General features: G+C 38.4%; 1 protein-coding gene across 7 annotated transcripts in view; it reads left to right on the forward strand.

Moving 5' to 3' along the window:
- PARD3B (par-3 family cell polarity regulator beta) overlaps positions 1-26,107 on the forward strand; it is a 1,152,086-nt gene that overhangs the window by 946,727 nt on the left and 179,252 nt on the right. For all 7 annotated transcript variants that reach the window (XM_025261969.3, XM_044924795.2, XM_044924800.2 and 4 more), the window contains one exon: positions 21,208-21,510. In XM_025261969.3, the coding sequence (XP_025117754.1) occupies positions 21,208-21,510 (303 nt within the window). The remainder of the gene's footprint in view (positions 1-21,207; positions 21,511-26,107) is intronic.

The following is a 26,107-nucleotide window of genomic DNA, read 5'->3' on the forward strand; positions in this document are numbered from 1 at the left end:
AGAACAATCACAGAAGGAAATTTGTTATAATCTAGGAAAATTATATGTGAGTTTCTCTTTGACCTCGCAGTCATACTGCAATGGCAAAAATATTTTGCAAAGATTCATCATTATAACATTATTTATAATAGCAAAAAAATTTGAAATACCCAAATGTTCAAAAATATGTGATTCATTAGGGAAACAAAAGCATGTCCACACAGTAGACTACTGTGAAACTTTTTTTTAAGTGAGAAAAATCTCTCTCTACTAATATGGTATTGTCTTTTAGGTACTGCTATGTAAAAAAGCTGAAGTATAGGAGAAAATGCTTCAAGTAATCTACCTTTTATGGGTACAAATGTATAATACTGGTTTTTTCACTTGAAAAAAATAAATATATGTTTTTTAAAATAAAGAAGACTTTTGAAAGCTCTATACCTACATGTTGTATACAGCTGAATTTGGTAATATGAATATTTTACATAACTTATCAAATGAAATTAAAGAAAACCAAAAGAAATCCCTCAAAATGGAAAGCAAACCAAAATGAGTAACCTTATAACCTAACATTGGTTGCATAATGATTCACAAAAAAGAAATACTTGAAGTAATATGGAACACAGCATTTTGACTCTACATATTTTGTGGGATATATTCTGACAAAATATAGAGCCACTGGGAATTCCTTGGTGGTCTAGTAGTTAGGATTTCCATTGCAGGGGGCGCAGATTCAACCCCTGGTCAAGGAAGGAAGATTCTGCAACTCAAGAAATAACAAGAACAACAAAAATAGAGCCATGAAAATCTTAAATTTCTTTCAGTAGTTTGTTAGTAACATTGGTATTATTGTTTCAAAACTATATGTACTTAAAATCATATATATGCACTTCAAGAAGCAACAGTGAGAACCAGATATGGAACAACAGACTTGTTTCAAATTGGGAAAGCTGTACTGCAAGGCTGTATATTGTCACCTGCTTACTTAACGTATAGGCAGAGTACATCATGTGAAATGCTAGGCTGGATTAAGCACAAACTGGAATCAAGATTGCTGGGAGAAATATCAATAACCTCAGATACACAGATGACACCACCCTTATGGCAGAAAGCCAAAAAGAATTGAAGAGCCTCTTGATGAAAGTGAAAGAGGAGAGTGGAAAGGCTGGCTTAAAACTCAACATTCAAAAATCAAAGATCATGGCATCTAGTCCCCTCACTTTATGGCAAATAGATGGGGAAACAATGGAAACAGTGAAAAGACTGTATTTTCTTGGGCTCCCAAATCACTGCAGATGGTGACTGCAGCTGTGAAATCAAAAGACACTTGCTCTTTGGAAGAAAAGCTATGATCAACCTAGACAGCATATTAAAAAGCAGAGACATTACCTTGCCAACAAAGGTCCGTCTAGTCAAAGGTATGGTTTTTCCAGTAGTCATGTATGGATGTGAGAGTTGGACCATAAAGAAAGCTAAGCACCAAAGAATTGATGCTTTTGAACTGTGGTGTTGGAGAAGACTCTTGAGAGTCCCTTGGACTGCAGGAAGATCAAACCAGTCCATCCTAAAGGAAATAAGTCCTGAATATTCATGGGAAGGACTGATGCTGAAGCTGAAACTCCTATACTTTGGCCACTTTTTTGCAAAGAACTGACTCATTTGAAAAGACCCTGATGCTGGGAAAGATTGAAGGTGGGAGGAGAAGGGGATGACAGAGGATGAGATGTTTGGAAGGCATCACTGACTCAATGGACATGAGTTTGAGCAAACTCTGGGAGTTGGTGAGGGACAGGTAACTCTGGAATGCTGCATTCCGTGGGATCACAAAGAGTTGGACATGACTGAGTGACTGAACTGAACTGATATGACAATGCAAATAAATATTTGTATCATTTGTATTAAGAATGAGTTTCTCATTTTAAAATAGAAACATAGTTTTTTAAGTGAAGTAGCATTCTGTAATATTAAATATTAAATCTGAATCAGAAATATCAGTATGAACTTGTGATGTTGTTCAAAAAGGTGTGTTTCCTAGCTCTATTGATAGAAAATTCACAGAAGCAATGATAACCCAATGCCAGTGGAGCCCAGATTGTGTTCTCTTGATATAAGTCAGTCAGTTCAGTCACTCAGTTGTGTCCAACTCTTTGTGACCCCATGAACCGCAGCACACCAGGCCTCCCTATCCATCACCAACTCCCAGAGTCCACCCAAACCCATGTCCATTAAGTTGGTGATGCCATTCAACCATCTCATCCTCTGTCATCCCCTTCTCCTCCTGCCCTCAATCTTTCCCAGCATCAGGGTCTTTTCAAATGAGTCAGTTCTTTGCAAAAAAGTGGCCCAAGTACAGGAGACAATGAATGCCACAAAGAGTAAGGAATACAGTTGATTGAAAACCTTAAATCTCTATTATTTTAAAACTCTAAATCTATATTTTTTTTTTAAAAAATCAGCTTTTTAAACACCAGAAGTCTAAAATGATATTCACAACCCTTTATCTCCCCTAAAAAGATATATTCTGTCTTCTTTATACTATGTATAATTCAGGATAATCAAAAACACCCAAAATTTTGAGGCTGTTTTTCTTTGTATACTAATCCCAGCTAATAAATGTAAGAGGGATAAGGACTTTTAAAATTACCATTTTGCAACCCCTAAAGAAATCATTAGTTCAGGCCAAAATCTTCAATGGAAGAAATAATTAAATGAGTAACTGATTAGGGAATTTTTGCAATGGAACCATCAGGATCACCCTAAGCATCATTAAGTAAGATATGAGGTCATATGCCCCCTGAAATGGCACAATTTAAAGCACATGCTTCCTGTAAGGTATTTGTATTAGTTTCTTAGGCTTGCTGTAACAAATTACCACAAACGACTTAGAAGAGAAATATATTCTCTGTTAGTTCTTTTGTAAACCAGAAGTCTGAAATGAAGGAGTCAGCAAAACTGTTTCCTTCCAGAGGCTTTAAGGGAGAATCCCTTCCATACCTCTCTCCTGGCTTCTGGTGAAAGTGAGTGTCAGTCACTCAGTTGTGTCTGACTCCGCTCTCCTGGCTTCTGGTGAAAAGTGTTAGTCACTCAGTTGTGTCCAACTCTTTGAGACTCCATGGACTGTAGCCTACCAGGCTCCTCTCTCCATTGAATTTTCCAGGCAAGAATACTGGAGTGGGTAGCCTTTCCCTTCTCCAGGGAATCTTCCTGACCTAGGAATTGAACCCGAGTCTGCACACTGCAGGCAAATTCTTTACCATCTGAGCCACCGGGTGGCTGCCGGCAATCCTTGACATTACTTGGCTTATAGATGCTTGACTGTAATCTCTGCCCCCACCTTCAGGGTGCCTTCTCTTCTGATTCTTCTGTCTTTCCTCTTTAAAAGGACACTTGTCATTGGACTTAGGGTTCATTTGGAGAATCCAGGATGATTTCATCATAGATGTTTAAGTATACCTACATAGACCCCTTATCCAAAACAGGTTATAATAGCAGGCTCCAGGTGGATAAATCTTTTGGAGAACCAATATTCACCCACTACAGTACTCTTTCCAAAAAGGTTGAACCTAAGTATCTCAACAGCACTGTCTAGGGTGGTAGCCAATCACATGTAGCTGTTTAAATAAAAAATGTGTACTTTAATCACACTAGCCAGATTTTAAGTGTTCAGTAGCTGCATGGGGCTACTGTATGAAACAGCCCATATATAGAACATTTCCATCATTGTAGAAAGATCTATTGGGCAGTGCTGCTCTTGAGCTACTTTTCATAAACAGGAAATATGGGGGATGTAGGAATAAGTTAAATCACACTATGAAGATGCAACCAAATCCAGCATGTGGGACCACGTATAGGACAATCTGCCAGGTCTTTGTAACAATTCAATGGCATGGAAAAATAAAAAAGCAAAAATGAAAAAGAATACATGCCTGTACAGGAAATGAGACTTAAGATACATTAACAAATTCAAGGTGTAGATAGATTTTGGAACCTGATCCAAGTAAGTTCAATGGAAAAGACAGATGTTTTTAAGACACTTGGGGAAATTTGTTTATGGACTAGGACACCGAGGAATATTATTAATTTTTAAGTGGGCTAAGTAATAGAATTATTGTTATATAATAAAAATGTTTATGATTTATTTGATATACCTTCTGAAGTATATAGGAGATAGACGACTAGGTTTGGTTACAGAACACTTAGCAAAAAAGTTTGAAGGAAAGAATAGATTAAAAATGTGCCTAAATCTTAATAATTATTGCAGATAGAACTGGGTATAGGCATATAGGGGGTTATGTCTACATCTGAGTATCTGACAGTTTTTGGTATAAATTTTTAAGCATGCTCATGTTTAGACTCTTTGTGGTTAGTATAAATGAAAGAAAATTTAATATTGAAGTAAAACACATGGGTGGAATTCAGGAATCCAGTTCCTTCCACTTAATAAATATGACCTCTCAGACAAAATACTGAACTTCAATTTCCTCGTTTATAAAGTTGGGACTTTTGTAGCTTGTGAGAATCAAGTTATACAATCATGGGGGGGGGAAGTCACAAATATTATTAGTATCTAATAATAAGAATAATCCAAAGCAGTTATGCCATCTTATACTTCCACCAGTCGTGTATGAAAATTCTAGATGCTCCTCAGCCTAGCTAACATTTGGTGTTGTCATTCTTTTTCATTTTAGTAGGTGTATCTCATTGTGGTTTTAATTTAAATTTCTCTAGTGACTTACAATGCTGAGCACTTTTTCATTTGTTTATTGGGCATTTCTAGATCCTGGTTTGTAATCCATCTGTTGAAGCCTTCTGCCAAGTGCTAATTGGGTCATTTTTTAAAATTATTGAATTGCTATTATGTTTTTAAATGTATTTGATACAAATCCTTTGTTAGATATGTGTGTGCTGTGAGGAGTGTCTCTCATTTGTCTGTTGTTTTCTTGATATGTTTTAATGAGAAGGTTTTAAATTTAATGAAGTCCAGTTTACCAATTTCTTTTATGGTTTATGCTTTCTGTGTCCTCTCTTGACCTACTCCAAGGCTGTGAGGATATCCTTTTTTATTTTATTCTAAAAGTTTTATTGTGATTTCCTTCATGATTGGACCTGTCTTCCATCTTGAATTGATTTTTGTTATAGTATAACATAGGACACAAGTTTCTTATTTCCTTTATGGGTATCTAGTTGTTACAGTACCAATTGTCAAAGGAAATGTCCTTTCTTAATTGAGTTTTTTGGCACCTTTATTGTAAATCACTTCACCAGATACTTATGAGTCTGTTACTGGACTCTGTTTTTCTGTTCCATTCATTTATATGTCTAACCTTTGGCTTGATTAGGAAAGCTTGTTCAGTTCAGTTCAGTTCAGTCACTCAGTCATGTCCGACTCTTTGCGACCCCATGAATCGCAGCACGCCAGGCCTCCATGTCCATCACCAACTCCCGGAGTTCACTCAGACTCACGTCCATCGAGTCATTGATGCCATCCAGCCATCTCATCCTCCGTCATCCCCTTCTCCTCCTGCCCCCAATCCCTCCCAGCATCAGAGTCTTTTCCAATCAGTCAACTCTTCGCATGAGGTGGCCAAAGTACTGGAGTTTCAGCTTTAGCATCATTCCTTCCAAAGAAACCCCAGGGCTGATCTCCTTCAGAATGGACTGGTTGGATCTCCTTGTAGTCCAAGGGACTCTCAAGAGTCTTCTCCAACACCACAGTTCAAAAGCATCAACTCTTCAGCGCTCAGCCTTCTTCACAGTCCAACACTCACATCCATACATGACCACAGGAAAAACCATAGCCTTTACTAGACAAACCTTTGTTGGCAAACTAATGTCTCTGCTTGTCAATATGCTACCTAGGTTGGTCATAACTTTCCTTCCAAGGAGTAAGCGTCTTTTAATTTCATGTCTGCAGTCACCATCTGCAGTGATTTTGGAGCCCAGAAAAATAAAGTCTGACACTGTTTCCACTGTTTTCCCATCTATTTCCCATAAAGTGATGGGACCGGATGCCATGATCTTCATTTTCTGAATGTTGAGCTTTAAGCCAACTTTTTCACTCTCCACTTTCACTTTCATCAAGAGGCTTTTTAGTTCCTCTTCACTTTCTGCCATAAGGGTGGTGTCATCTGCATATCTGAGGTTATTGATATTTCTCCCGGCAATCTTGATTCCAGCTTGTGTTTCTTCCAGTCCAGCGTTTCTCATAATGTACTCTGCATATAAGTTAAATAAGCAGGGTGACAGTATACAGCCTTGACATACGCCTTTTCCAATTTGGAACCAGTTGTTGTTCCATGAATGTTGACATTCTAGGAATCAATTAACTAAAATGGACTGGAATGGGTGAATTTAACTCAGATGACCATTATATCTACTACTGCGGGCAGGAATCCCTCAGAAGAAATGGAGTAGCCATCATGGTCAACAAGAGAGTCCAAAATGCAGTACTTGGATGCAATCTCAAAAACAACAGAATGATCTCTGTTCGTTTCCAAGGCAAACCATTCAATATCACAGTAATCCAAATCTATGCCCCAACCAGTAATGCTGAAGAAGCTGAAGTTGAACGCTTCTATGAAGACTTACAAGACCTTTTAGAACTAACACCCAAAAAAGATGTCCTTTTCATTTTAGGGAACTGGAATGCAAAAGTAGGAAGTCAAGAAACACCTGGAGTAACAGGCAAATTTAGCCTTGGAATACGGAATGAAGCAGGGCAAAGACTAATAGAGTTTTGCCAAGAAAATGCACTAATCATAACAAACACCCTCTTCCAACAACACAAGAGAAGACTCTACACATGGACATCACCAGATGGTCAACACTGAAATCAGATTGATTATATTCTTTGCAGCCAAAGATGGAGAAGCTCTATACAGTCAACAAAAACAAGACCAAGAGCTGACTGTGGCTCAGATCATGAACTCCTTATTGCCAAATTCAGACTTAAATTGAAGAAAGTAGGGAAAACCACTAGACCGTTCAGGTATGACCTAAATCAAATCCCTTATGATTATACAGTGGAAGTGAGAAATAGATTTAAGGGACTAGATCTGACAGATAGAGTGCCTGATGAACTATGGAATGAGGTTTGTGACATTGTAGAGGAGACAGGGATCAAGACCATCCCCATTGAAAAGAAATGCAAAAAAGCAAAATGGCTGTCTGGGGAGGCCTTACAAATAGCTGTGAAAAGAAGAGAAGCGAAAAGCAAAGGAGCAAAGGAAAGATATAAACATCTGAATGCAGAGTTCCAAAGAATAGCAAGAAGAGATAAGAAAGCCTTCTTCAGTGATCAGTGCAAAGAAATAGAGGAAAACAACAGAATGGTAAAGACTAGAGATCTCTTCAAGAAAATTAGAGATACCAAAGGAACATTTCATGCAAAGATGGGCTTGATAAAGGACCTAACAGAAAAGGTATGGACCTAACAGAAGCAGAAGATATTAAGAAGAGGTGGCAAGAATACACAGAAGAACTGTACAAAAAAGATCTTCACGACCCAGATAATCACAATGGTGTGATCACTCACCTAGAGCCAGACATCCTGGAATGTGAAGTCAAGTGGGCCTTAGAAAGCATCACTATGAACAAAGCTAGTGGAGGTGATAGAATTCCAGTTGCGCTCTTTCAAATCCTGAAAGATGATGCTGTGAAAGTGATGCACTCAACATGCCAGCAAATTTGGAAAACTCAGCAGTGGCCACAGGACTGGAAAAGGTCAGTTTTCATTCCAATCCCAAAGAAAGGCAATGCAAAAGAATGCTCAAACTACCACACAATTGCACTCATCTCACACGCTAGTAAAGTAATGCTCAAAATTCTCCAAGCCAGGCTTCAATAATATGTGAACTGTGAACTTCCTGATGTTCAAGCTGGTTTTAGAAAAGGCAGAGGAAGCAGAGATCAAATTACCAACATCCGCAGAATCATGGAAAAAGCAAGAGAGTTCCAGAAAAACATCTATTTCTGCTTTATTGACTATGCCAAAGCCTTTGACTGTGTGGATCACAATAAACTGTGGAAAATTCTGAAAGAGATGGGAATACTAGACCACCTGATCTGCCTTTTGAGAAATCTATATGCAGGTCAGGAAGCAACAGTTAGAACTGGACATGGAACGAAAGCTTGTAGTACATCTCAAATTTGGTAGTGTAAGTCCAACTTTATTTTTATTTTGCAAAATTGTTTTGGTCATTCTTGGCTCTTTAGCATTCCAAATAAATTTTTAAATCATACAAGTATGAACAATAAGCCTGCTAGGAGTTTGATTGAGATGACATTGAGTCTGCAGAACAATTTGAATGAATTGTAATCTTAATAATTGAGTTTTCTGATCAACATACAAGATAAAACTCTCCATTGGTTTAGATCCTCCTTTATTTCTCTCATCGGTATTTTACTGTTTTCAGCACCTCCTCTTAAATTTATCCTTAAGTTCCTAATAGTCTTTAATCCCATTTTAAATGGTATTGTTTTATTACTTTCACTTGCTGATTATTCACTCAGTATATAAAAATACAATTTATTTGTTATGTTCGATTTGCATCACACAACATTAACAGTAAAAGCTATAATTCAAGAAATTCACCTGGTATAAAATTTAAAAGTATATGTAAAATACTGAAAGCATTATCAAACCAAAATGATTTTTCTAGTAATATTCAGTTCAGTTCAGTCATTCAGTCCTGTCCAACTCTTTGCAACCCCATGGATTGCAGCATGCCAGGCTTCCCTGTCCATCAACAACTGCCACAGCTTACTCAAACGCAACTCCAAGGAGTCAGTGATGCCATCCAACCATCTCATCCTCTGTCATCCCCTTTTCCTCCTGCCTTCAATCTTTCCCAGCAGCAGGGTCTTTTCAAATGAGTCAGCTCTTCACATCGCCTGGCCAAAGAATCAGAGTTTCAGGTTCAGCATCATTCCTTCCAATGAATAGTTAGGACTGATTTCCTTTAGGATGGACTGGTTTGTTCTCCCTGGAGTCCAAGGGACTCTCAGAATCTTCTCCAACACTACAGTTCAAAAGCATCAATTCTTTGGTGCTCAGCTTTCTTTATAGTCCAACTCTCACATCAATACATGACTACTGGAAAAACCATAGCTTTGACTAGACAGACCTTTGTTGGCAAAGTAATGTCTCTGCTTTTTAATATGCTGTCTAGGTTGATCATAACTTTCCTTCCAAGGAGCAAGTATCTTTTAATTTCATGGCTGTAGTCACCATCTGCAGTGATTTGGGAGCCCAAGAAAATAAAGTCTGCCACTCTTTCCACTGTTTCCCCATCTATTTGCCATGAAGTGATGGGACTGGATGCCATGATCTTAGTTTTTGGAATGTTATTATTAGATTTTAAAGAAAAGCAAACAATTTGCCCCAATAAGCAAAAAGAACAAGTTTTATAAGTAATTTATGACAATTAAAATTAAATTGTCATCCAACTTTTCACCATCAACACTTTGTCACAAAAACTAGAGAATGGCATTTCACTTCCTAGTTTAAATACTCAAGGAAGAAAGGTGAGCCAGTAATTTTGTATCCGGTAAAACTGGCTTTCATATGTATGTTGTCAACTTAAGAAGCATTATGCCATGAGTTCTTCCTGAAGAATTTAGGAAACCAGTGGTCCCCAACCTTTTTTGCACCAGGGACCAGTTTTGTGGAAAACAATATTTCCCCAGACTAGGGTCATGGGAGTGGTTTCAGGATGATTCAAGCGTATTGCATGTATTGTGCACTTCATTTCAGTTGTTAATACAGCAGTTCCTCCTCAGATAATTAGGCATTACATACTGAAGATCGGGCCCCCCTGTAGTACATGATTGCATCTTCAGGGACATAAAGATTGTGGTCTGAATAAGTTACTTGTGCACTGATGTGTGTGTGCTCAGTTGTGTCCAACTCTGTGACCCCATGGACTGTAGCCCTCTGGGGTTCTCTGCCCATGGAATCTTCCAGGCAAAAATACTGGAGTACGTTGCCATTTCCTACTTCAGGGGATTTTCCTGACCCAGGGATCAAACTCCTGTCTCTTGGATCTCTTGCATTGGCAGGCAGATTCTTTACCACAAATGAGTTAATTATAGAACTAAAAGTTAAATGAGAGTTGAATAGAAGTATAGCATATAGCAGCTACATATTTCAAAAATGTAGATATAGTAGAACTACACAAATGGAGGGATGAGGAGAAGACCTTTATAAAAAAAGAGTAGTTTAACTCTTTCTAATAATCATACTGGTGGTGCTCATGGTATTCTTAGCTCAAAACTATTACATGTGTAGTATAGAGTAAAGCAAGTTGTAACCATGTGATATGTAGTTCCAGAGTTTTCTGTATCTTGAGAAGCAGGATTCTTAACGTGGAGGAAAGGAGATATATATAAATCAGACATGCTTGTGATGAAGAAGGAACACATGGAAACCTTCTGGAGTATCCTGCAAAAGTTGAGTTCTTGATCTCGGTAATCACTACAAACATGTTTGCTTTATACCAGTTCTTTAATCCATAGACTTGTTTTATATAAATTTCTGTATCTTTCTTTTATTTTATAATAAATGGCTAAACAAACAAAAAGTTGTAATAGGATTTTCCTCACCAAAAACTTTATTATTGGGCAAAACTTACATTATGCAAACCTAATAGAAATTTGCCAATAATTTTTATTAAATGTGTTACTTTTGTTGGGAGCTGAAGGTGGGTACCTTGAACCAGTGTGTTCTACCACATCAGACTTACACCCCAGTGTTAAGTAAATCATGGGTTTCTGTGCCCCTTGGCTTGCCTTCTCTCTGAGTGCCTCACATTACTTACATCTATCTTCCGTCCTCCTGGAGCAAGTTCCTTCAAAGCCCTGTTCATGTGGCACCGCCTTCATGATTCTTCCTCGAGATCATTAGGGTAAATTGACTCTTACCCTTTGTACACACAGCATCTTTGTTTTACCAATAAATTGTTATTACTTGTTTATATCTCATTGATAGTGAGCAGGGCTTTGATATTGTTCCTTTTCTCTTTCTGGTATACAGTTAAATATCAACAATATTAGTCAATAAATCAATCAGCCAAAATTAGCAGAAAGAAAAACATGACACTCAAGAAGCTTGTAGTTTAGTTATGGAAGCTGAATATCCAGAAATGAATTAATGAAAGATTTTTTATTTTGTTTTGGTTTTTTACAAAGTAATATATAACAATTGCAGATAAATAGAGAATTTACTGGATTCATGAATTGGAGAGGGGGAGAATTATTGAGGTCTATGAGGAGCTGTAAATGAGTGAGTTCAGCCTTCAATCTAGAGAAAATTAGAATCAAATAGTTGATTAGTGGAAAATGGGTACTTTAGGCCAAAGCAGTTGATTTGCAAGGGACCAAACAAATGTTCAATAATTTGAAGAAAATTATTATCATAACTGAGTTGGCAGGAGTCATCACAAGTCATGTTTAGAAACAAAGAATGTCCAGTGGTACCTGTGTAGTATTGTGTTTTGTTCTGTTTCAGTTCTGGTTCACTACAACAGTCAGTCAGTAGTTGTAAGGGACTTTTTATATTTTAAATTAAAAAAAAATAATCCTATACTACCCAAAGCAATTTTTAGATTTAATGCAATCCCTATCAAGCTACCAACGGTATTCTTCACAGAGCTAGAACAAATAATTTCACAATTTGTATGGAAATACAAAAAACCTCGAATAGCCAAAGCTATCTTGAGAAAGAAGAATGGACCTGGAGGAATCAACCTACCTGACTTCAGGCTCTACTACAAAGCCACAGTTATCAAGACAGTATGGTACTGGCACAAAGACAGAAATATTGATCAATGGAACAAAATAGAAAGCCCAGAGATAAATCCACGCACATATGGACACCTTATCTTTGACAAAGGAGGCAAGAATATACAATGGATTAAAGACAATCTCTTTAACAAGTGGTGCTGGGAAAACTGGTCAACCACTTGTAAAAGAATGAAACTAGAACACGTTCTAACACCATACACAAAAATAAACTCAAAATGGATTAAAGATCTCAACGTAAGGCCAGAAACTATAAAACTCCTAGAGGAGAACATAGGCAAAACACTCTCCGACATATATCACAGCAAGATCCTCTATGACCCACCTCCCAGAATATTGGAAATAAAAGCAAAAATAAACAAATGGGACCTAATTAACCTTAAAAGCTTCTGCACATCAAAGGAAACTATAAGCAAGGTGAAAAGACAGCCTTCAGAATGGGAGAAAATAATAGCAAATGAAGCAACTGACAAACAACTAATCTCAAAAATATACAAGCAACTCCTACAGCTCAACTCCAGAAAAATAAATGACCCAATCAAAAAATGGGCCAAAGAACTAAATAGACATTTCTCCAAAGAAGACATACAGATGGCTAACAAACACATGAAAAGATGCTCAACATCACTCATTATCAGAGAAATGCAAATCAAAACCAATATGAGGTACCATTTCACGCCCGTCAGAATGGCTGCGATCCAAAAGTCTACAAGCAATAAATGCTGGAGAGGGTGTGGAGAAAAGGGAACCCTCTTACACTGTTGGTGGGGATGCAAACTAGTACAGCCACTATGGAAAACAGTGTGGAGATTCCTTTAAAAACTGGAAATAGAACCGCCTTATGATCCAGCAGTCCCACTGCTGGGCATACACACTGAGGAAACCAGAAGGAAAAGAGACACGTGTACCCCAATGTTCATCGCAGCACTGTTTATAACAGCCAGGACATGGAAGCAATCTAGATGCCCATCAGCAGATGAATGGATAAGCAAGCTGTGGTACATATACACAATGGAGTATTACTCAGCCATTAAAAAAATACATTTGAATCAGTTCTAATGAGGTGGATGAAACTGGAGCCTATTATACAGAGTGAAGTAAGCCAGAAAGAAAAACACCAATAACGCATATATATGGAATTTAGAAAGATGGTAACAATAACCCTGTGTACGAGACAGCTAAAGAGACACTGATGTATAGATCAGTCTTATGGACTCTGTGTGAGAGGGAGAGGGTGGGGAGATTTGGGAGAATGGCATTGAAACGTATAATATCATGTATGAAACGAGTCGCCAGTCCAGGTTCGATGCACGATACTGGATGCCTGGGGCTGGTGCACTGGGACAACCCAGAGGGAGGGTATGGGGAGGGAGGAAGGAGGAGGGTTTGGGATGGGGAGCATGGGTATACCTGTGGTGGATTCATTTCGATGTTGGGCAAAACTAATACAATATTGTAAAGTTTAAAAATAAAATAAAATTAAAAAAAATAATAATCCTAAAATTATATGATATAATAATTCAAATAGTATACCTTTAATTCTACTCTCCAAGGGCAATCAGTTTATGAATTTTTTGTGTATCCTTTCCAATGTTTCCTACGCATGTATAAAGATAATTCCGTGTCATACAAATAGTTATGAATACCTAGACCTATATTTTAATGGCAACCCACTCCAGTGTTCTTGCCTGGAGAATCCCATGGATGGAGAAGCCTGGTAGGCTGCAGTCCAAGGGGTCGCACAGAGTCGGACACGACTGAAGCGACTTGGCAGCAGCAGCAGACCTATATTTAGGAGAAGGCAATGGCACCCCACTCCAATACTCTTGCCTGGAAAATCCCATGGACAGAGGAGCCTGGAAGGCTGCAATCCATGGGGTCGGTGAGGGTAGGACACGACTGAGTGACTTCACTTTCACTTTTCACTTTCATGCATTGGAGAAGGAAATGGCAACCCACTCCAGTGTTCTTGCCTGGAGAATCCCAGGGACGGGAGAGCCTGGTGGGCTGCTGTCTATGGGGTTGCACAGAGTCAGACATGACTGAAATGACTTAGCAGCAGACCTATATTTATATTTTATCTCTTTATAATACAGGAATAGTATGACCCTATCTTTAAACTGCAGAGTACTTCATTTCCCCTATTAATGTACATTTAAGCTATATCTTATTTTTCATCATTATTATAGCACACAGTGTGTTTTTCCTTTTGATCATCTGGGATCCTTTCAGTCGCTCAGTCATGTCCAACTCTTTGCAACCCCATGGACAGTAGCACTCCAGGCCTCCCTGTCTATCACCAACTCCCAGAGTTTACTCAAACTCATGTCCATTAGGTTGGTGATGCCATCCAACCATCTCATCCTCTGTCATCCCCTTCTCCTCCTGCCTTTAATCTTTCCCAGCATCAGGGTCTTTTCAAATGAGTCAGTTCCTCCCATCAGGTGGCCAAAGTATTGGAATTGCAGCTTCAGCGTCAGTCCTTCCAATGAACACTCAGGACTGCTCTCCTTTAGGATGGACTGGTTGGATCTCCTTGCATTCCAAGGGACTTTCAAAACTCTTCTCCAACACCACAGTTCAAAAGCATAAATTCTTCAGCGTTCAGCTTTTTTTATAGTCCAACTCTCACATCAATACATGACTACTGGAAAAACCATAGCCTTGACTAGACGGACCTTTGTTGGCAAAGTAATATCTCTGCTTTTTAATATGCGGTCTAGGTTGGTCATAACTTTCCTTCCAAGGAGCAAGTGTCTTTTAATTTCATGGCTGCAATCACCATCTGCAGTGATTTGGGAGCCCAAGAAAATAAAGTCTTTCACTATTTCCACTGTTTCCCCATCTATTTCCCATGAAGTAATGGAACCGGATGCCATGACCTTGGTTTTCTGAATGTTGAGCTTTAAGCCAACTTTTTCACTCTCTTCTTTCACTTTCATCAAGAGGCTTTTTAGTTCCTCTTCACTTTCTGCCATAAGGGTGGTGTCATCTGCATATCTGAGGCTATTGATATTTCTCCCAGCAATCTCGATTCCAGCTTGTGCTTCATCAAGCCCAATATTTCGCATGATGTACTCTGCATATAAGTTAAATAAGCAGGGTGACAATATACAGCCTTGACATACTCCTTTTCCTATTTGGAACCAATCTGTTGTTCCATGTGAGTTCTAACTGTTGCTTCCTGACCTGCATACAGGTTTCTCAAGGGGCAGGTCAGGTGGTCTGGTATTCCCATCTCTTTCAGAATTTTCCATGGTTTATTGTGATCCACACAGTCAATGGCTTTGGCATAGTCAGTAAAGCAGAAATAGATGTTTTTCTGGAACTCTCTTACTTTTTCAATGATCCAGTGGATGTTGGCAGTTTGATCTCTGCTTCCTCTGCCTTATCTAAAACCAGCTTGAACATCTGTAAGTTTAATGTTCACGCATTGTTGAAGCCTGGCTTGGAGAATTTTGAGCATTACTTTACTAGCGTGTGAGATGAGTGCAATTGTGTGGTAGTTTGAGCATTCTTTTGCATTGCCTTTCTTTGGGATTGGAATGAAAACTGACCTTTTCCAGTCCTGTGGCCACTGCTGAGTTTTCCAAATTTGCTAGCATATAGTTTTTCAAATTGCAGCACTTTCATGACATCATCTTTTAGGATTTGAAATAGCTCAACTGGAATTCCATCACCCTCATTAGCTTTGTTCATAATGATGCTTCCTAAGGCCCAATTGACTTCACATTCCAGGATGTCTGGTTCTAGGTGAGTGATCACACCATCCTGATCATCTGGGTTGTGAAGATCTTTTTTGTATAGTTCTTCTGTGTATTCTTGCCACCTCTTCTTAATATCTTCTGCTTCTGTTTAGGTCCATACCAAATCTGTCTTTTATTGAGCCCATCTTTGCATGAAATGTTCCCTTGGTATCTCTAGAGATCTCTAGTCTTTCCCATTCTATTGTTTTCCTCTATTTCTTTGCACTGATCACTGAGGAAGGCTTTCTTATCTCTCCTTGCTATTCTTTGAGACTCTTCATTCAAATGGGTAAATCTTTCCTTTGCTCCTTTGCTTTTCGATTCTCTTCTTTTCACAGCTATTTGTAAGGCCTCCTCAGACAGCTATTAAGGTTTTTTGCATTTCGTTTTTAGGGGTCTTGATCCCTATCTCCTGTACAATGTCACGAACCTCTGTTCATAGTTCATCAGGCACTCTGTCTATGAGATCTAGTCCCTTAAATCTATTTCCCACTTCCACTGTATAATCGTAAGGGATTTGATTTAGGTCATACCTGAATGGTGTAGTGTTTTTCCCTACTTTCTTCAATTTAAGTCTGAATTTGGCAATAAGGAGTTCATGATCTGAGCGAGAATCCTTTAGTTATAATAAAGAAATTTATTCCATTTTCACTTACTGTCATAGCATAAATTTTATCCTATTTTTTTACTCTCTTTTTTATTGGTTCCTCTGTTTTCTATTTTCCACTCTATTATTGGGCTTTTGTTTTTTGTATTTCTCTTCTGCTGATAATTTGTTTTATTTTGTTGTTATTGTATTTCATATACTTACTAACTTTAAGTGGTAACTGCTGATGCTTTCCTTAGAAAAATGGGGAAATAAGTACATTGAGTATTAATACTTTCCCCTAAATCACCTACTTATTAGTATAATGATACTACTTTTATATTAGCAGAGTTTATAATATTTACATTTTTCTATAATGATTTGTCCTACAAATAAATGTTTAGCCTTCATTTTCTATTTAAATGAATGTTTTTCTCACGTCCATGTCTGTCATTCCCCAGCTCTGCTGGGCTGAATTCTTAATTTGAATTTAGTTCTTGGCTGGATGTTTTTCATTATTAAGTAATTTTTAAAGATGGGTCAACAAGTGTTGCATTCTTTTCCGAAATGTTTTTTGGAATGTTTTCTGAAATGTTTTTCTTTTTTCTTTATTCACGTTCGAGGACAGCTTGAATTTGCCTGGATTTTTAGATGACTTGGTTTTTCTCTTGACACTATACTTAGGCTTACTGCATGCATAACCTCTAATATTTTCTCTTTTACTATATTTAATTTTTTAAATACTTATTGTGATCCATTAAGTTAATTTCATGTTTTATGGTATTTAATTTTTTTTAATCTATACTAAAATATAGTGTTATATGACAAAGTATGATGAGCTAAGGTTACCAGCCACTTCAGTTCCATATATTCTCTCAGAATGTCTTCAGGCCTGGTCTGAGTGCACTGCCTTGACAGCTTTTCCATGACCTGACATTTTGGGAGAGCAGATCGCTGTAGCAAGAGATCAGCCTGGACCCTGATGCTGGGAAGGATTGAAGGCAAAAGGAGAATGGGGTAGCAGAGGATGACATGGTTATAGCATCACCAACTCAATGGACATTAATCTGAGCAAACTCTGGAAGGTGGTGGAGGACAGAGGAGCCTGGCGTGTTGCGGTCCGTGGGGTTGCAAACAGCTGGACATGACTTAGCAACTGAATAACAGCAACAGTGAAGTCTCTTAGATGGTTTAAGGTTTTATTTTGCTAAGTTTGTCTTTGTTTATCTTGCTCTGGTCATCCTGCCTTATCAGCTACAGAGTGGACTGATGTTCTTTTCTCTTCTCTTCATTTACCTCTATGAAGTTTCTTCAAGGTAGAAGGAAATTTCTCTCTCAGTGGAAATTTCTCTCTTTTAGCTCTCTCTCTCCTCCACTCTCAAGTTGGAACCTCACAAAGATTTACCCTACAATTCCAGCATCGTACCCCTGTCTTTAAACTCTCTTTTTCTAATCAAAAGTTTGTTTGTAATTCTCTGGTCTCTTTCTCTTACTTTTCAGTAAAATGTCTACCCTGCTAGGGATGAAGCTATATATGGACTCTTGACATACTACCTGTTTTGGATGGAGTTCAAATTTTATTGCATGATTTGAAACTATGACTGTATCCTAATTCTATGATAGATGGAATTTCTTCTCATTCTCAATCATTCATTCATTTAGAATTCAAGGAACAAAGTGGAATAACCACACTCTTGCTCCATCATTTGTCACATTCTTTTTTTAGAAAGCCTTGATCTGACAGTGATGCAATAGAAATACTCTTTGAAGAAGATTATTCTAGTACCTTTTAAGGTATAAATTGGGATGTGGTGACATACAAAAAAATCTTAGCATAATCCCGCCAGCACAACCTAATAGAACTTGCTGCAGTGTTAGAAATAGCCTCCGTTTGGACTGTCCAATATAGAAGTCCCGAGCTCATTTAGCTGTTGAGTACTTGCAATGTGGCTTATGAAACTGAGAAACTGAATTTTAAATATTCAAAAATTGTAATTAATTCCCGTTTAAATTTATGTAGCCTCATACAGTTAATGCCTACCATGCTGGATGGTGCAGACCAAGCAATATAAAGCCTGGACACTAGTCTATGGCTTTATAAATGGAAATAAAATAGGCTATCCAAGAGTTGTAATGGAAAAAAAGAAACAACAATGTTTTTGTAGGGGAAAAGAGAGGGAGGAGACTGACACAATTCAAAGGCAGTGTGCTGGGAAGAATGAGGAAGCTGGTGGTACCATCCAATAAAAAGGGAGTACTATCCAGGACTATTCTGAAAAATAGATATTTTAACAGGTTGAGTTCCCAGTGGTAAAGAGACGTCTACGTGGAAATGACTATAAACAATTAGAATTCTCACACTGAATTGGGACAGAGGGAGGTCAGAACAACCAAAAAAAGATCTATTTCCTTGACATTTCTCTCTTGAGAGAGTCTTTTCTGCTTCCATATACCCCTTTTCAGAGATTGCCTTGTCCTCCCCCACATGGAGAGATCCTGATATATGGCATAATAATGGCGGTTCAGAGAAATTACTGTTTGACCTACTGAGTGATTAATATGAAATTAGTTACTGAAGCACTCAGTGGCATAGAAAAGATGAAGGAGAAATTTTGTTTTGTTTTAGAAAGAAAAGTACAAGATAAAATACTGCTTTGCATATATGGAGTACTTTTCATCTGAGAATCTTTACATACTCAGCAAGCTTAATTAATGAGAAAACCTCTGAGAAAGAGAGTGATAAAATAAGAAATACAGAGTCTTATGTTCTGTTTCTGTGATTCTTTGAAAAATCAAGCTTGGTGTTTTCCTCTTTCATTAATGCATAAGTGTAGCCCCGTGTGGCAACCATGAGATGTTCATCTTTCCACTGAGTGATTTATCTAGAAGGTCTCCCACTTAGGAAGAATAGCAACCACACAACCCCCCCCCAACTTTATTGATGTCCTATGCTCTATTTGCAATGGATATCCGTCCCTGCCATCACAGTGCAGCAAGCATCCTGATAATCCAGTCTGCACCATCCCTAGAAAGATTGTTTTGTTACAGAACAGGGCATGTTATCTTCTTCATCAAAAATTATTCAAAACAAACATCCATGAATCTGGGACTAACATGCATTGAAAGAGGATGGGCAGGGCCTCTTAACGGGTACCCTACTGTGTAATCTTCCTTTCATCTTCATTCAACATCCCTTGGAGATTCAAGCTCCCCTTTGTACAAAATATAAATTCGCCTCATTACTTATGTGTAGGGTACATAATTTGACCTAGTCAAAAGAGATATGCAATAATATATCATGACATTTATTTTCATCTGTTGTGACTTGACGATACTGTTTTTCTGTCCTATACCTTCTTCTTCATATTTTTATCTTTTCTTCCTCCTCTTCACTCAAAGGAGGGGGGAAAAAAAAACATTCTACCAAAAGGAAAATACCTTGAAAGATCATGGCTTTTAAAGATTTTTACAAAGAGTTTTGATGTTCTATAAAATAAAACTAGCTGCTGTGTGCAAAAACAGCTGTTTTTATTTGAAGAGGAAAAGATAGGGAATTCAGTTTTTATTTTTTCACTCATGTAGGCATTCAATATATATTTCTAGGCAGATATAGATCTTTCACTTTTAGCCCACAATCCTTTCATATTCTCTGAGCCCAGGTCTTCAGATTTATTCCCATCCTTTCTTGAGCCCTTCTTTCACCTCCTGGGCCAGTGTTGTCTTACTTTTCTCCTCCTGTACTCAATGCACCTTATTTGCCCAGTGATATGAGGTTGCATTCTTTCCCCTTTAGTGGAGAACACCTCCTGACACCATCATATCACCGTCATCCACTAAGATGCCACAGTGACTTGTCCATTTTAACATGTAACTGGGAATTTAGGAGATCCAATCTGACACTTTCCAGATTAAATGTCAAATTTTCAAAATTCAGATGGGTTTGGAATACACTGAACTGTATTTTACTGCTCTCATTCCCGGTAGTCTACACGGTACACTGATTAGCAGTAGCATTTTGTAATATCACTAAAGGCTTTAGTGCTGTGGAGTTCTGCCAGTAATGGTGTTTAATTCACTTATATGTGCCAATTTGTCTCTGTCAGGAGCCTATTAATTTCACTATTTTACTCTGTCCCTAGTCCCTGTATAATGAAACACAATGATCCCCATTTGTGTAACCAAAAACTTAGAGTCTCTTATAAATTATCTCTGATACCACTGCTTTTAGTGACCAGAAAGCCTCTGTATTTCTTTTTCATAGTTAAATCAATTTTTGCAAGCGCTTTTCTTTAGAAGAATACACTAAAAATCAAAGGCACCAAATAAGAAAGTCACAGACAAAGTATAAGATTCTGATGGGCTCTTTGACATGCATCCCTTTCCCAAGGTAGGCTTCTAGAATATTACACCAAAGATGGACTGTTCCCATGAACACAGCCCATTTATAGAGAAGAAATGTTAATAAAAATCAGCCTCTGACTCTGCAATCAGCCTAGTCATCAACAGACAAAATGTTTAAATAACTATAGCATTGCTATAAAAATAAAGGTGGTGGTGTTTAGTTGTTAAGTCGTGTCCGACTATTTTGCGACCCCATGGACTGCAATCCACCAGGCTCCTATGTCCATGGGATTTCCCAGGCAAAAATACTGGAGTGGGTTGCCATTGCCTTCTCCAGGAGACACTGTAACAAATAAAATGTTAGTCATTCAGTCGTGCCTGACTCCTTGTGAACTCATGGATTGTAGCCAGCCAGGCTCCTCTGTCCATGAGATTTTCCAGTGAAGAATACTGAAATGGGTTGCCATTCCCTTCGCCAGGGGACCTTCCCAACCCAGGAATCGAACCTGAATCTCCCACATTGCAGGCCAATTCTTTACCGGCAGAGCCACTAGGGAAGCATATGTAACAAATAAAGGTCAGAAATATAAAATGAATCCTGTGGAGTTTGCTATTAGCATTTCTGCATGATGTGATCTTCAGTATCCAGAAAAGTGGCAGTTAAATAACTGACAAGAAGTAATTAACATGGATTCAGGAGAGTCTATCGTTGTATAAGCATTTAAACTCACATATATCTTGTTCTACATTTTTCAGGATTGGAGCAAAACATCAGGAGCTAAGGGAAAAGCAGGCAAGAAGTCTTATTGATTATGCTACCGGTGCAATTGGATCACTGCATGATATGGACGATGATGAAGTGGACCCCAACTATGCCAGAGTGAACCACTTCCGGGAACCGTGTACATCAGCAAATGTCTACAGGTCTCCATCTCCACCTCGGGCTGGACCACTGGGCTACCCTCGAGATGGCCGTCCACTGTCTCCAGAGAGAGACCACTTAGAGAGTCTCTATGCCAAGGTCAACAAGCCATACCATCCACCAGTGCCAGCTGACAGGTAATGTAACTTATTGAAAGATGAATGTGGTTTTAATTCAGTAAGTTTCAAATCATCTCCACTGCTGAAGCAGATAAAAATATATCCTTCAACCTATTAAAACTGAAATGACATAGTACCCTTGACAAGTGCTATGCTTTGACCTACCCATAGGGTATCAGCCATCAAAAATAAAACAATTGCCAGTTATAAGGTGGCATGAATGAATAGCAGTAGTTGAGTTCATGAGGCAACAGGGAGCAATTTTTGAAGGAATGCTATAACAGAGAACTAGTGATGAAAACTTTGAAGGGATGTTATCCTTTCTCCTAAGAGTCCTACTATAAAAGATGGATTCTGGAAGATGGCATGACTCTTGAAGGTGAGGGGTCAGAGAACAAAGTGTTGATTTCTAAGTCGGTGTAATTGTAGATAACCTCTGAATTGCAGAAGACTTTGAAAAGATTGAGATTTTCTACTGAAGGCATGTGTGATCCTGTATAGATATTCCTGGGTGATCAGAGGTAGAAAAGGAGATAATCTTCGCAAAAGGAGTTTGATGAAGTAGAGGAAGATAAGAGGTGACAAGGCCAAGGATCTTAAGGTTTAGCAGCTGAGGAAAGAGATAATAGGACCATCTGTCAGTACAATCAAAGTAGGTAGGGAGCAGGATGATTCCAACCCCACCTCCTGCCAGAAGCAAAATGCCTCATTTCTTGAAAGGCTGGTATAAGAGAGTGTTAGTCAATATACATTGTTAGGTGACCCTTGGAATTACACACACAAGGAATGAGTTGACTGACCTTGGATTAATCTGCTGTAACTTGAAGTCTGGAGGGAGGAGGTGTGTGTGTGGTGGGGGAGGTGGGTGGCTGGGTGGCAAGCACAAAGAACTTTCACTCTAGATGAAAAAGAAAAGACTTGTTTTCCAGATTCCCTTTGGTCCTGACAACCACCCAGTCCCTATTAGTAACCAGCTTTTGTGTGATAGCATGATATATTGTATATGTTTACCGTTTACATTTCCCCAGCTGGGTGATATTATGCACTTTCAATTAGGTTGGGGAGAGGAAGGAAAATCATGGCGTTTTTATGCAGACTGTAAAGTGCAGCTTCACAAGACTGATTACCTTTCAGAGCCTTTCCAATAACCAAGTGGGAAGGAAGGAGCAATTTTTAATCCTTACTGTCAAGCTTCCAGGTTGATAGTATTAAAGAAAGATGGTCAAGTTTTTCTTTGGGATAAAATGAAAATATAAATTCCTGTGACTGTGTGAGAGTGTGTGAGACAGCCATAACAAAACTGTGAATTCAAAGGACTGATTAAGAGCTGGTCTTTTTCTCCCAAGCCTTTATAAAGGGTTGAATTTTTATCACATAAATGATGGTACCAAGCATGAGTCTCTTCTGGCCCAGACAAAAGCCAATCTTACCTTCTCTGAATCAGATAGGTCTTCATTGCAAACCCATTGGCAAGTGCCCTCTGCTAGAATTCCAGTGCAGAACTGTTTCTATGAACCTCCAAAGCCAATGTTTCTGATTCTAATTCCATGAAAATAAATACTAAGCATTCTAATTTAAAAAATTCATTGTTCAAATGCGTGTGAAAAGGTCTGGGTTAAGCCATATTGAATAGGTTTTCTTACTTCTGTCTTCTTATCCACAATAACTAACATACCTTGTAAGTTTCTAAGAGGAGCATACACAGCACTTCTACTCAGATTTTTGTCACCGAAGGCTTATTTTTCTTTCTAGATCATATGGCTATTTGGGAGACTCTACCTGATACTAATTTTCACCCATGTAGATTTGACCTGGGCAGAAATTTCTTAGGATAATTGTAACTGTAGCCACTATAGAATGATATTAGAGAAAAAAAAAAAAAATATATATATATATATATATATTTTTTATTACTGCATAGCCCAGACATGTGTAAGGAATATTCTTTCCTTTGGCTCTAACCTCTCTGTATTAATAAATGATCTAAAGTTCTATAGGTGTAGTTTTAGACAGTTGTCATATTTTTGGGTAGCATATCAAAGTGTAACTATGCTCAGAATTAGCTTTATTCTCTTCTTATCTTTAACCATATTTAAGATTTGTTCTGCTCCTTGTTCTTTAAATCTTAAGCAGTTTTTGCCTCAGCACATCATAAGCATTCAATAATGTTAGCTATCATCATCATCATTATTACTTGTTTTTATCAATGAAATTCTGAACTCTCCAACATGCCTGGGTCCTAGTAAGTCTAAGAAAGTTGCTGTGGCAATAGTGCTCATAGGCAGGAACTCTGAGCTCTAACCCTATCTGATTTACAGTTAGAGACCGGTCATTCATTTAGTCATCTATACGGTCTTTCAGTCACTCAGTGAGTATTTGTGTTCTAGCTACTGTTTCAAGCTCTAGGAATGTTGCAAAGATGACTAAGAGGTGGTTCCATTCCAGAGAAAATTATATTCTAGGGAGGAGATCGACACATATAGAAATAGATAATTACAATTTAACATAAACAGAAGAAAAAGAAGCTTTTCTAACTCTGCTGCTCACGAAAGGTCTCCAAAAGGAAATAATATCTGAACTGGTTCTGGAAAGATTCATACAAATTGATCAGATACAGAAGAAAGATTGTTTTCTTTATAGACAAGTTAGCATGCACAGGGGTGAAGTGGCTGGAAAGAAGAGGGCACTTTAGGGAAGCTCAGAACATGGAGAGTGGATGGGAAGGAAAATGACAGAAGATGAATGTGGAAAGCAGATTGGAGCCAGGCTGTGCATGAATAGGTTCCATCCTGTATTCACACCTTATGATTGGTAGTAGCTGTCTGCAGATTTATGGTAAGAAGGGTTCTGAGGATATGCTTGAATAGTGCTGCCTTCCCTGGGCTACAGAAGAATGAGCAGTAGTATGTGGGTAGTGGGGAATCCTGTGTACAATGGGAACCATCAAAATGCCATAACTGGAGAATGAGCTAATAGATCTGTATTTGGAGGAAATAGCTCTGCCAGTTTGGTGGCAGACAAACAGGAAGATGGTTAGATGGTTAGACAAATTAAAATATGATTACAGTAGTGAGGGATGGCAAGGGTCTGGATTAAGAGAGTAGCATTGAAGACGGGAGAAAATAAAAAGCAGCCAAAAACCTTAGCTTAAAACTAGGAGACAGTTGTTTAGCAGAGACCAGAGGTAAGATCAACCTACCTAGACACAGCATCTAAACCTCACTTTTAGCCCTTCAGATCTTTGACATGGCTGCTATCACCTTCATTCACAAATATTTATTGAACTCAAAACATGAGGCAGGCTCTGTGCTCAGAGCTGGCTTTACAAGGATGAAGAAAACAAGCACATAACCTTGAGAAGTATAGTCATTTCTTCAGTATAAACTCCTCTGGCTATTTTAGTCTTATAATGCACATCTTTAGCCTTCTTAATAGCCACATTCTGCCTACACTCAAGTCTCCTGAACTTATAACTGCCAACTGCCCTCTGTTGAGGATGCCATGCACAGTTGGGTACTATGTTTCAGATATGGCCAGGAAAACACAGAAATCTTTGGGACTCTTAGATCCTTTGGTCTTAGTCCTTTACACTTGTTAATGCAGCCTAAACTTTTTTTATTAGTTGTCATTATTGGCTTATATTGCACCAAGTTAAATATTTGCTTGTTGGGTTGGCCAATTTTTGTAGCCAATAAAGATATTTTAAAGTATTGATTTTTGTCCTCCAGTATATTAGCTAGCCTTGCTAGGTTTATACTATTCTCATATTTAATCAGTGTGGACTCGTGTATGTCATTGATAGGATCATTGATCAATGTCAAGTATAATCCCTGCAACTCATCACCTGAGACCTCCATTAATCAATGCTCTTTCAGATGTTCCGTTAACTATTAATCCAGTCTACTGTTTATCTGGTGTGCATTCTTGGTTCATCCATGAACATCGTGGAAGACTGTCAGATATCTTACTGATATTAATGTACACTGTTTTTGCAAGAACCCTTGATTTACCAATCTAGTAGCCCTGACAAGAAAGGAAATTAATTGTTCTTGGTAAATCCTAGAGACAAATTTTTTCCTCTTCCAGGTTAGTGTCCATTTAGACTTAATTATGCAATAGAAAATTTTCTGTGGTCCATGTGATCAGTTCAGTTCAGTGGCTCAGTCGTGTCTGACTCTTTGCGACCCCATGAATCGCAGCATGCCAGGCCTCCCTGTCTATCACCAACCCCCAGAGTTCACTCAGACTCACATCCATCAAGTCAGTGATGCCATCCAGCCATCTCATCCTCTGTCGTCCCCGTCTCCTTCTGCCCCCAATCCCTCCAGCATCAGAGTCTTTTCCAATGAGTCAACTCTTCACATGAGGTGGCCAAAGTACTGGAGTTTCAGCTTTAGCATCATTCCTTTCAAAGAAATTCCAGGGCTGATCTCCTTCAGAATGGACTGGTTGGATCTCCTTGCAGTCCAAGGGACTCTCAAGAGTCTTCTCCAACACCACAGTTCAAAAGCATCAATTCTTCAGCACTCAACTTTATTCACAGTCCAACTCTCACATCCATACATGAACCAGGTACTTAATATCGATTTGTTAAATATGTATTTATTGACTGATA

The sequence above is a fragment of the Bubalus bubalis genome, chromosome 2 (genome assembly GCF_019923935.1).
Source record: "Bubalus bubalis isolate 160015118507 breed Murrah chromosome 2, NDDB_SH_1, whole genome shotgun sequence".
NCBI lineage: Eukaryota > Metazoa > Chordata > Mammalia > Artiodactyla > Bovidae > Bubalus > Bubalus bubalis.